Source organism: Nothoprocta perdicaria, unplaced genomic scaffold (genome assembly GCF_003342845.1).
Source record: "Nothoprocta perdicaria isolate Ctin4 unplaced genomic scaffold, notPer1 scaffold_38, whole genome shotgun sequence".
NCBI lineage: Eukaryota > Metazoa > Chordata > Aves > Tinamiformes > Tinamidae > Nothoprocta > Nothoprocta perdicaria.
Genome location: NW_020455621.1, coordinates 1,428,135 through 1,441,943, shown reverse-complemented (window position 1 = coordinate 1,441,943; position 13,809 = coordinate 1,428,135). Strand labels below are relative to the sequence as shown.

The following is a 13,809-nucleotide window of genomic DNA, read 5'->3' as shown; positions in this document are numbered from 1 at the left end:
ATATATGGACTCCTATATATTCTCCTTACATGAACTCATACATATATATATGGACTCCTCATTCTGAATGAATGTATTAAGAGGGCAACAGATACTAGTTTCTAATAGATACATATAGCCCTTAATCACAAACTGATTCYGTAGAGGACATCAATCAGATATAATATTAAAGTCAGGAATCTATTGCTGAGTGTATTTTCCAATAATATTTTACATTAGATTTCATGCAGTAGACAGCAAAATACTTTGCATTAAAGTAGCTCATCAGTACCCTAGTATACCTCAAAGGGARTAATTAGAGAGGACACAATTCTTCCCTTGTTTCCTCTTGTTATGCTTGTCCTCTCTCAAGGTAGCAAAGCTGATGGAAATAGGCCAGAGTTATGCCTCAACTCAGAGTTCCCAYGTTTTTCCTGGTTTCCATGAAGCACCATTTTAAAACTGGACCATGAAAATCACTCTGAGAGAACTCTGAGAGAATTTGTTAATGAAAAATAGCCTTCAATATTTACAGCCAATGAAGTGTCCTTAATATTTCCTTCTTTATTAACTGCTCTGGAGTCAGCACCAACTATTTCTCTGGAGACCCACTTTGCAAAGGGAATGGAGTAAAACCCTGATCAGAGATTACATGAAAATCAATCTCAAGTGAACAGTGAKCCTCAGAGGCTTTACATTTGTTTCTTGTGAGGAGGAGAGAAAACTAAGTAGCACTTACCCTGCTGACTTCTTTAGGAGTCGATTCATCTAAGAGGAAACAAAACAAACAATTAGGCAATCTGGGAATCTTCTAGATTGAATGAAGAACACAATATTGTACTTCAAACAACTTTAGGGCTGGTATACCAAACTTTCCTAATACATTTACATAAAGTAATAGAAATATCCACCTTTTAGAACTAGGGGCAGTTTAACATTAGGATTCAAGAATTTGTGTATTGTGTATTAAGAATTTGTGTATTAAGAACACAGTTATTTCCTACATTTCCTAAGTCAATTCATGCACTGACTACACTAGCAATCCCCAATTAACACTCCTGTATTTATATAAGAGTTTCGTAAGAAAAACACTACAATTTCTCAGTTTGAGAAGTAAAGGCCCTGCCAAGGATATGTCACCAACTTCCTACTCATATAAGTAAGCCAGTGGACTTACTGATCTGAAAGATCAAAGAAGCTATTCTTGTTTGCCTCTTTGAATGTGGAAAAAAACCCTTGTGCCCCTTAGACTATAAGAACTTCACTGATGTCATCTGGTATAGCACAGTAAAAACACAAATTACAGGGATATATATATCCTAGTATGTTCTGTTCTCTTAAATGCAAACATATTTTTATACATTTATTTCATGCAGTAGTTTAAGTATGTAATAATAAATACAAGTACCATAACAGAGCACAGACTAAAATATTATGTAGTATTTCTGAAGACAAATAAAATAAAAAGTATGTCAATGCTTTCACTTCAAAGTTTATGACTTGATGGTGAGAAAAAGCAAACTTTTGGGAGAGGGAAAAGTATGAAATACTCTGTTAATACATTTAGAAGTTGGTTCAGTGAAATGGCAATTCACATTACATTAAAAAATTACATTAAAAAAAAAAGTGTTAAGGTCAGATTTTTTTTTTTTTTAATAGGAGTAAATGAAAATGTGTGACCCCAGGAACCAGGAATGTCTTGACTTGCCTTCCTGGAATTGCAGAATTTAAGGCCCAAGAACATGTACGGACAGGACGTGCACTACTGCTAATACCAGCTTGGTGTGTTTGTATCGCCACTGTACAATGACTATATAAAGTACAATACTTTTTTATGATTAATTTCGGTGAGTTGACTRCAATGGAAGTCAATGAAACAACAAATTATTCTGATGACCAGGTTTCTGTCAAAAAGTGGAATCGGTTAATATATGAAGGTAACTTTGCAATAAGCCTGAAGAAAGAACATCCCATATTTGCATACCTCTTGTATTTTAAATGCCATAACTTCTGCTTACGAAGTACAGACGCATGATTTCTTGTTTGTAAACCAAGTTCTATACCTATGAGAGCTGAAGCTTTCTAAGTAACAGACATTGAATTACACTCAGAGACATCAAGCACTAAAAAGCACCTTGCTGTGGAATTAAATCTCACAGAAAAAATCTATTCTTGAATATAAAGATACTCTTACATTACAAAAGAAAAAAAAAAAAAAGAAAGAAAAAAAAGAGTGTGAAAAATGGCCAGACAAAGGAAAGAGATCTTAGAAGTGTCAATACTGCGGAGGGAAAGGAAAACAAAACTGAAAGAAAACATGCATTTGTGCAAGAACCCATAAGAATGCTACAGYCACAAGAAATCTTTCAGCTGGAGCTCACATTTTCTTAGGTATCAAATTCAAGCAATCTTGATGCACAAGTAAGTGCCCACCTCTGCCTCATCCTCCTCCATAATATTGTGGTTCATGGAATTAAAGGAGACTGGGTTACTTGTTTGTGGTACCTGATACCCTTATTAACGATGAGTTGTATGGAAAATCTAGCTCATTTAACTCTTGCACTCTTTCCAGAATTTTAAGTTGAAAAATAATTTGATGACCTCTTGAGAAGAAATACAGGTGCACACGCACGCATATATGTAGATTTATTTTGGGTTTTTTTGAGCAATTCGGCCAGCTAATCATTCCTGTTACAACTTAATGTGTGCGTAAATAGCACCTCCTTGAAAACGAGGAGGACACTCCACAGGCTCCTTCGTTGTCTCAGCCATGCTGCTCACTTGAGGTAGCCCCTTGTGTTGCAAGCCGGGTTTCYGACACTCTGACTCAGCGTGCGAGTCACGCAGCAGCCGGGCGATGGGTGCTGCTCGGAAGGGCGCGCAGCCGGGCAGGAGGCACCATCTGGACGTGCTGCGCACGCATCAGGTCGCCGAGCGGCAACGCTCGGGTTTAGCCGGTGTTACGAGCTGCAGCATCCCCATGGCTTCTTCATTGGAGTGTAAACACTCACCCCTGGGAAAAGAGGAAACTGGGAGGGGAACAAAACTGGTCTCAAAGATACTCAGGCAGCAGCTTCGTGACACCGTGATGATGGCTAAAGGTCTCCGAAATGAGAAGTCCATTTTCTCCTCCCCCTTTGTCCCAAGTAAGCAGACTCAAATCCTGTGCCAGCACTGATGTTCATCTAGCCCAAAACAAGCTGCCTCAGTTCACTGAATTTATACAAAATTCACTTTCCCAACTTGCAAAACCATGCAACTATCCAACACTCACAGAAGCAAATTACTCTATYTCCACATCCTTGCAAATATTCCTGTTTAAAAAGCTCTCTTCAGGTATTAGCGTTGTCAGATGGATTTCACAGAAGAAAGAGAAGCTTTCGATGAGAAGATTTGGGGTTAAGAATAAGCTTACAGTTTAACAGGCAAATATTKCAGCTCTACCACATGTACAATTAAGACTGACATCTGTATATCACACTGCATATATGCATAGTATTTGGTAGAGCAATTAAAGACAATGTCCAGTCAGGAATGGCACCAARCTTAACTAAAGAATGCTAGATAGAAAGAAGCAGAAAATGTGGAAACAATCTACACTAAGTTTGGCTTTTGGTACTATATACATCAAGGTAGAATTTAGGGGTTTAGGAAAAACAGATCACATAACTGCGTAATAGGTCACACCGTTGGGAAAAATTCAATCTTCGGTTTAATACACTAAAAAAAAAATCTCATGCATATATTTCTATTAAAAAGATTCTTTTATAAAGGTGAATTATTTTCATTTTTGACATTTTTCAAGGTGCTAAGCCATGGTAGCCAGAACTTTAATGTAAAGCAGGTTTCAACACCTCAGATGTGCTATTCCAATACAATAATTCAACTGCCCAGTTAGTTATATCACAATAGCTCTTTTAGAAGAGCAGTACTGTACTTTCTCTCCCATCTTATGCATTTTCTAGTCTATCCTATTAAATACTAGTGCTTGTCCACTGTTGTTGATCATGACAACATACAAACTGTTAAGATTAATTCTGTTTATGAGATCCCAGGCAGCTATTCAGTCACATTTTCCTAAGGAATAGTTTCCCACACAACAGATGTCAGATTGACCTAATAATTATTCTGTGCAAAATTTCCTTTAGGTTCCTTTTCCTTCAGCTAATAGGACACAACTTGTTTTGAATGCAATTAAACTATCACAAAAATCTTAGCTACTTTTTTCCATGAGAAAAATCATACACCCACATCTYGATGGAAATTCCAAACTAATCTTTACCTAATCTGCATCTGCAAGGTTTCATTTATTCCTTTCCTTTTTTTTTCTTAAGAAAAAAAAAAAGAAAAAAAAAAAGGGCAATCAGTCAGATTACTTGGTCAGTCTGTTCTAATTGTGATTTGCATCCTTATTTTAGGTACTTGGTGTTTGGCAACTTACGCCTTCACTGAATTTAACATCTTTCCAACACAACTTAGATGAAAGTGATTGAGTTTCCTCAAACAGTAACCATCATGTACACAGCAGAAATGTTACAGCYATCATCTAAAAACCTTCTTGCCTTTTACCTCACCATCTCATCTACAGCACCTCAACAATTCTACAGACTTTCCAAGTGTCGGGACTTATGTGACACTGATACTCCAGAAGCCTGTTTGATTTGCCTTCAGAGGCAAACTAATTTAGTTTGTTTAGACATATTAATTTCATATTGATCCTGGACAGCACACCAGCTTTCCTTGAAGCAGAATGAAGCATGAATTCTGTCTTTTTGACAGCAGTGGTAAGATCAAAAATTTCTTACAYTCCTGAGAAAGAATCCAGAATGACTCCCCTTTTTAAAACAATCAAGTAACATTTACCAGAAAATAAAAACTCATGAATCAGAACTTTATTGGTTTATTGTGGATGACCGGCAGAGAAAGTTACCATGTATGAAAATATACATACCCTCCCTGGCATATAAGGAAACAAGGAACTACACAGATTGGAAGCTAGAACACATTATATCTGTCTTTATTAGAGAATGTTTGGAAGCTCACTGTTTTCTATGACTTTAGAGCTAATGGAATTGATGAATCATGTGGAATAATTTTGCAGGATAACCACCTACTCTGGCCAGCAATTTCCAAAGTGACTGTCTTCTGAATGTACCACAAGCCCTTTTGAGAACAGAAATGCACAAGGGAGATTCAGATTTTGCTTGTTTCTGGAGCTGCTGGTAGCAAAACATATACTGACAGTAGCTCTGCATTTTCTATATCCATTGGCAAAAAAAAAAAAAAAATCCCAGCTGTGCATTTATTGTGACAATTTAAAATAATCTAAAGAAGGAACTTTGGCAAAACGAAGAGCAGGAAAATTACTTTATATTATCACAGACTTATCTTTCCCCCTGTGTTTAAGTAATTGAATGTACCTCTGAATTTGTGAGATGATTTCTTCCCTGCATTAGCTAAAACAGTTTCATAAAATTTTGTAAAATATGTCTCAAGTTTAATGCACCTGAGCAAAAAACCATGTTGGAATCTGGTGTCTGGACACCAGAACTTTGTTTCCACTACTGAGTATCTTTCACCAGGAGAGGCCACAATTGGGTTTAAGACCTTATTCAAGATGACTGTTGAATGATGAGATTGTTAAAGAGATTAGCTTGTCTATTCTATCAGTCAACAAGGTGCAATCATCACAGTTTATTACAGGAATACTGCCACTAGACAATGGGTTGAAGATCGTAAATTCTTAAATTCTTTTCATGCTCAGAATGCTCATCAGCAGTTTGAGAGCACATTTTCTGGGCTRTATCCACCACTCCTCTTGCTTGATCCTCAATTGAGTTTGGCATTAGTGCTGTCACTGTTATAGGCTGCTTTCTTTAAAATTGATTACAGGTCCTGCAAAAATGTTTGGTGAAAGATGTTTCTTACTCAGTAGTCATGCAATTTAACCCCCCATTCTTATTAAAGCAATCTTGAACTTTTCTAATATTTTGGCCCCAGAATCCTGCTAGTTGCTGAGCATAAGATATGCCTAAAGCTTATTGCCATTTCTGTATTTCAGTAACAACAGTTTCTGAACAGTGCTGTGCAGTTCTCCCACTACTGAATAGTGACCACTTGTCTACTTTTGAATRTGTTTCAAATATGCTGCACATAGGTGCACAGCAGGCATGTTTGATAAGAAAGAAAAAATTACATGGCTATTAGGTCAAATACTACTGAGATATATACATTAAGTAATTCAATTGAAATTACTTGAACTGCTACAGCACACATGGGAAAGTGGCAATGCTTTATTTATTAAATGTCTCCCCATTTCACTTATGCATAATAATCCAGGCTTAAAGGGATCAGAAAAAGAGAACTAACACTACTCTCTAAGCAGTTCCTACACAGCTCCAACCTGAGAAAGCTGTATTAGATTCTGCTCAGTGCTAGAGAGTCATTAAATTTAAAAGCATTATTATGAGTACTCTCTGGACCTTGCTAGGCCCTCTTGGCTTTGKCTTGCTCTTCCTATCCTTGGCATGGAGCAGTGATTGAAAGGTTTAAAGCCTGAAGGGGCTGGAAATTTCAGCAGGTTCTCACATTCTGGAGCAGGAAACTGTATATGACTCGGTAATATCAAGAAAATACAATAATCTTATAATCGTCATTAACATGCTATATAAACCTTGGAGAAGAATAAAAAAGGACAACCAAAATTTTTATTTAAGCTGGATATTTTCCCCATATTTCCTTCCATCTTGCTCTAATCTCTGCCTTCTTGCTTTCTAAAATTTCATCTATTTTCATGTTTAGAAATGCATAGGGCTTTTTTTTTTTTTAAATTAACAAAAAACACCCAAACACACATATATGTATATACACACATGTATAAAAGTGTCAGGTATTACACTCTTGTTTCAAGTTTTTYGATTCCAGTATTCATCTGCTATAGAGAATCTAATGTAAACCACAAAGCTTTGCAGTCTGCCTCATTCTCTTATTCCTGTATTTCTGATCACTCTGAAAATAAATACAGCATTACTGAACTTTGCAGTAAAATCCTCAACATCTGCAGAAAAATCAAGACTGCGCAGTTGTCTTCTCTTTAGCCCAGCTGACAAAAGAAACAAAAGAAAATGCCCCAGAGAAAGCCTGCTAACGTCAACAAGGGTAAAGGGATCATTAGTGCTTGAGATGATAGGTTACCACATGGGAGGGTGCACTGATCCGGTGTGGAACATATTTACGTCAAGGGAATCATTTCAGTGCCTCTAAAGAAACCCTACTGTAACTACAACATACGAGCATTTATATTACAGATGTATTTTATTTATTTTACCCTAGGGACTGAAAACTGAGAAACTGAGAAAATGTTCAAATTAATATGGATAATACTGAAGAAGGAAAAAGACAACAGAATAAAATTTACAAATTAAGCCTTTTTGGTTTTAGGATATTTCAGACGATGTGTTTGAAATCATAATCAAGCCTTCTGTGGATATGTGTTGAGTATCATAGAATAACAATGTGCAGATAATTCAGGATTTTGGAATCTTTGAAAAACAGCATATTAAACTAGCATAATAAATTGATAGGAACTAAGAGTAGATTGAACCATTTACTACTTCTCTTATCAGTATCGCTACTGGGAGTGAAACATTTTGTTTAAAAAAAAGGAGACTGTCAGAAGGAAAAATAATTATAACTTCACTGAGTATAAAGGAACAGCACATGTAACTGCAAAATTACAGACAGCTCTCTATGACAGGCAGTGACAGTAGCTTCTAAATTTCTATACTAGACAGTTTTACTATAAAAAGACTTATAATGAGAGATAATGATAATCCACAAGAATTATGCAAGAACTCACAAAAAAAAAAAAAAAAATGGCAGAAATACAAAGTATAGTCCAAAACTGTGGAGTTCGGTATCTTTATCAACCATTTATATATCAGCCTTTTAACAAATACAAATGCTCCATAGTAGCAGGCACTGCATTAAAAGATTATAGGCCAGATTTATAAGAGTACTTAGATAAATACATAGTAGGAAACATGCACAGATATAYACTACCCTCAACAAGTCAGGCACCCAATTACTTGAAATGAAAAGAAAGTAAATATTCCAACTATGAACAGATAAAAGGATTTATCGCAGCACAAGTGACAATGATAATTCACCAAACTGGTGGGCACTCAGCTACGTGTGACCCTGCAGTGCCACTTGAAGGCTGGGCCTTGTGTAAGGAACCTTCGGATTAATGCCTGAAATCACTAACGAAGGTTACCATATTGGACAGGGAGCTTACCAAAAAGCAACATAAAAATGTGACACACATCAGCTACTCCTGGTTGAAAAGAGCAACGTTTCAAATACAACTCTTTAGATGCCCTATGAGCCTCAGAGAGGACACACTGCAGCACCCAAAACCACACATTTCAGCACCAAAACATACTGCAAAGTCACAGCACCTAATACTGGGTATAGAGCAAGAATGATGCTCATTAAATACCCTAGCACCTCAGTGTCCAGCCTACTTRGGGTGTTTACCCCCACAAGCATTCCTGACGAGGTTCTACAAAACTGACAGGCAGGACCCAATGCTTGGCAGCCTGGCGATCTCTTCTGAAGAGACTCATCAGCACTCGCCCCTGCTTCAATGTTTTGCTGATCTACTTCATGCCAACTACAAGCAGAGCTACCTGGACACAGGCGCGGAACAGAGGCCTGGCTGCACTGCGAGGCTCAGGCCACTGCACCCTGCTCCTCTCTCAAAGCTGTCACCTGAAACACAGGACATAAAGCGGTAGCTCTGCATTAAGGAACATGAGAAGAACTTGGCTTAGAAAGCACCCCGTTTTCAGAGTTTGTGAGGCAAAAAACACCCAGACRCAGCTCTAGAAAACAGAATCCTTCGACAGTTTTAGATCAGATTCTCTGCCTGTAGCTCACATGACAAAGAAAACATGAAAAAAGTGGGAGGAGGAAAAAAAGAAAGAAAAGGAAAAGCATCCAAAAGAGAACTGCAAATACAGATGAGCAAGCTTAGATGAATGAAGAACTGAGTGTACTCGGGCAACACAAAATCATTTTCCCTGTATTTTTTTAACTAATGAAATCCAATGCAGATGGCAAATTAATTGAAATACGAATAAGAGCTCAGGAAATAAATAAAAAAAATCAGCTGGAAAGCTAATAAACTATATCTAGCACAGCAGTAACAGAGTGGAAGCATCATTTCTACAAGTGGAAGAAAGGGAATCAGAGCCAACTGTACCTCTTTAGCATGGTTGAAGTTATCCCCTGCTGAGACGTAGAGTTTTATCTATCTCCCAAACTGTCAATCTATGAGAACTACTAATGATCACACACTGAGGGCAGGCAACCAAGTGAGAAATTTATTCCTCCAAGTATGAAGAGAGTAATTCATAATCCAAATCCCTACTCCCCACGCTTTCAGGAATTTTGCAACAGTCACGACTGAGGAACCTCCTATTCCTCTGTTACAATATCATTGTTCCCAACTTTCTCCAGAAGTTCTGCTCCATAATAATGCCARTGTTAAAATGAATTTCTTAGGTAAGCAGGCACCATACAACTTGCTGGAACAGGAATGTGGAAAAATAGTCAGATGATTGAACTGATCTTACATATTCTATGTTGTATCTAGCTAGCTATGGAACCTACCTAAGGAACTAGGATGCAAGATCTCTAACAGGTGTCTCACATCCATAGAAGAATCTTTATGGATCATCTGATTCTCACATTCAATGAGAGGTAAGAAACATCAATTCATTACAGAACTAATAGGCGCTTGATCATTCCTGGATATCAGACCACCTGTTTTGACACTACATTATAGGAATGAGACTAAGTAGTAAAACAGTTCACCAAAGTGACAAACCTAATAACTACAGGATATAATATAAATATTAAACACATAAACAAGGACAGAAAACGGGAAACAAGAGATGAAAGGAGTCAAATTAGAGAGTGCCAAAAAGAGGACAGAAAGCACAGAGGTCCTGAAACGGATCAGCAAGAACTTCAAAAATCACAGAAACACAAAACAGTTGAGGTTGGTAGGGACCTCTAGAGATCATCTAGTCCAACCCGTCTGCTCCAGCAGGGGCACCCAGAGCATGTGGCACAGGGCGACATCCAGGTGGGTTTGGAAGACCTCCAGAGGAGGCTCCACAACATCCCTGGGCAGCCTGTGCCAGGGCTCTGGCATCCTCACAAGAAATAAGTTCTTACTCATATGGAGATGGAACTTCCTATGTTTCATCTTACATCCATTACCCCTTGTCCTATCACTGGCCACCACTGAGAAGAGCTGCTGGTTATGATCTGCTTTATTGACCTTTCTAGCTTTCTATCATAACTTTTACTGCCATAATAARAGAAACAAGTGAACAAAGATTTTACTAATAAAATGTAATATCATATTTTACTGATCAAATAATACAATTCCATCAAAAATAAAACAAAATAGTTTCTTTAGTTTGTAAGGTTTAAGCAAAACCACATTCTTTTGTTTACAATATTGTTCATTCTTAAAGAAAAAAAGAGAAATTTAATTATTAAGCTTTAAAAATCCAGATGTCAAAGTCAATTGCTTCACTGTACTCTACTGTACTCTGCTACTTTCCATAAAGCAGATAGATGGCATTATTAAAATTCTAGTAGAATGAAGTATTTATAAGTTCATTAGAAAATATTAAGTATAAAAAAAAAAGGACAGTAATATTGCAAATAAACCTTCAGGATTCAAAAYAGCATAAAAGTACAAATAATGGTTCTAAAAAACAAATTTATGAGTTGATACATATAACCAAAAATGCTTAATGAAACAAAACAGGCAAGAAATACCTGAAAATGTCTACAAAACAGCAATTTGTTTTTGAGGTACTTTTAAGTCACTCTGTGTATTCTGAGCTTGAACTCTACGGACATGATTTTGAAGTTAGTCTATCAAATAACATAGAGGGAAAAATGATGTTTGTTGACTCTTTAGTTTACTTTCCATTAATTAAACAAGTAAAATAAGTATGATGGGATAAAAACAACAACTATGAAAAAACACTTAAAATAATACCCACAGAAATTTCAATCTTATTCTCCAGTGTCAAGTTCCCAGAAAATAAAGATCAAGTGTGTCTAACGTGTCAGTGCTTTTAAATGCTTTTTATTTGATACCAAAGTGTTTTATTTGCTATTCTCTTCACTATCTTGCATTATTATCCAACATAAGATTCACTTAGGAATCATGACTTCTAATTACTCATCCTACTTTGTATTTTCTTTCTTTCATCCACAGAATTGTCTTGCCTCTGTAAAAGGATGTTAGCATTTTAATTTACTTGAAAAGATGCAAATTCTTGCCACCTTAAAATGTGATAAAATGGGTTCATTAAAAAAAAGAGCTAGCACTCTGAAAAACTCAGCTTTCCCTTCAAACTAATATACATCCAGTTCCCGTACATGCTGATTTATTCAGCTGTACATCACTTTTCTCTCTGCAATTTTTATTACTACAGTCTTTGGTCTAGCAGTATTTCCCTCCTTTAAACACTGTCTACCCCGAGCATACCTCCCTCATTCAGTCTACCACATTATTCTTGGAAAGTTTTCTTTTCAGTGTTCACCTGGGAAATGATTCTGAGGACTGTATTTGATTTCAATGTGTATATTCTTTCCAAACTTTAAAGAACTGAACAGCATTTTTGCTTTCTTGTGAATTCTATTATCTAAATCTTATCCATGTTTTATTATATAACACATGCCTAATAATGCAGTCAAATACAATTGATGCAATCTAGCTGATCAGAGCATTTGAAACTATGATTCCTCCTGAAAAGCTGAGTCTCTCTAGCGAGGAATTCTACCATGTAGGTCCCACAGCAGCCAAAACCAATTTAATCCCACAGTTGTGCTTTCCCCACCATCTCCCGACTGTGTGTTCCAGTTTTCTGCCTTTGGCCAACACTAGCATTGGTGCAACCAGGGAGGTCAAGGGAATGGCTCAGGGAGCCAGGACAGCCACAGTCTGGCCACTTTTTTTTCATATCATGTGTTTTCAGCTGCAGTAGCTCCGTGAATTGGTTTACTCTGCAATTATACAAGCATGAAGACCAACACAAGGGTTGGAAATACACGCCAAGGCAAGTTGAGATCAGGCAGCACAGGCTCAGCTGAAACACGTTGAGATGTTTCCTGGAAATTAAGAGTTCGCTATGAATCCTACCTGAACAGAAAAAGCTCACTGGCATTTCAGGTTTTTCATGCTTGAMCTATTCACATTCATCTGGTACCTAGGGAAGGATGCTGGGATTCTGAAGACTGCTCTAGAAGCATTAAAAGCTATCTTTGCTGAGATGACTTCGGAGGATTGGGTGGGAATTTTAAAATCTCCTTCATGTATAAGTATGAATTGACATAATATTTTTAAAAATTAGGAGGCATTTATGGCTACCTTGCTCTTTTAGTGAAATTTAGCTGTTGTGGAGATGTCTAAATTTAATGGTTTCTTCCATTTAGTGTGTATGATAATCTACRTCACCACTCATTTCTATTTAATAATTTACTCTAGATCATTATCAGAAAGAATAAGAAGCTTCAGTATCTTTCAGATGTAGAGCATATACAGACAAAATATTTTACTCAATGTTCTAAGATCCAAGATGAAAATAGCTATGTCATATTATCAAGCAACTTCTGTTGACATATCCTACATTTAAATGATCTGCACTAATGTTTTAGATCAGAAGATTTTAGCAAGTCAAAGGAGGGAGAGAATTTAGATGTAGGATTATTGTTAGCTTCCTAATTTTGAATTACTAAAACAAACCTCAAAAAGAAAACAAGCACGGAGAGAAACCTGCTTTGACAGCAGTGACAGATTCCTTCGCGTTGCTGTGAAAGATGCCTATGATTCTAATGACTTATTTATACTATTTTGTTAGTTGTATTATACACACGATACAATTACAGGCCTACTGAACAACTGTAAAACTACTACCTCATTTATTTATGTTTTTTCTTGCTTGCCATAGTGTATTAATGCGATTGGGTAGAGAATACCCAAACATGTCAGAAGTAATACACCTTGATTTCAAGGAGAAATGCTGAAAAATCCTAGTTAGAGAGTACAATTTTTTAAAGTATCCTTAGGAATGAAATGAGTCTGTTGCATTTCAACTTTGGCTAGGRAGAAAGATGACCTACATGCATAGAGGGAACACATTCCTTTGAATATTCAATAAGAAAAAAATATTTTAAAATAAAAAGCTCTGAATGAATACTGTAGAGAAGTGGATGCACCCCACTGTGCAGTAGGAAGTAGAAGATAATAGCTGCCTTTTCAGTAGAAAGACTTGGCAGGCAGCCATGTGATACGGACTGGGTTCTGTCCCCAAAGACACCTTCATGTTGGCAACATATTGGAAGGTTGTTTAGCATCTAAAGATTAAGAAGAATAATCTTTCAATTTAATCTGTCACCTGGTCAATGCTAGTCATACCCATATTGTACATAATTTAGTCCAAAGAAAACACATCATAACATATACTTAAAAAGAATTATATAGTAATTGTACAATAATTATATCATGATGCTAAGCATCATTTTGTAAACACTGAAACAATTTAAAAAATTACTTGAGTTTCACTTTGAAATATGAACTATCATAAGAAGTGTTTCTTTTTTATATATCATCTAGCAGTAGAGTATCCCTTAATTCAAAATATAGAAGGTTTACCTATAAACTTACAAAAGGAGTATTTCAAAATATCAAACATTTTTGATATTGTAAATATATTTCAGCTTTTAAAAGTATAATTG

General features: G+C 36.5%; 1 protein-coding gene across 1 annotated transcript in view; it reads right to left on the bottom strand.

Moving 5' to 3' along the window:
• PDE10A (phosphodiesterase 10A) overlaps positions 1 to 13,809 on the bottom strand; it is a 168,028-nt gene that overhangs the window by 64,006 nt on the left and 90,213 nt on the right. Inside the window, 1 exon segment of the mRNA XM_026044735.1 lies at positions 719 to 747. Within this exon segment, the coding sequence (XP_025900520.1) occupies positions 719 to 747 (29 nt within the window).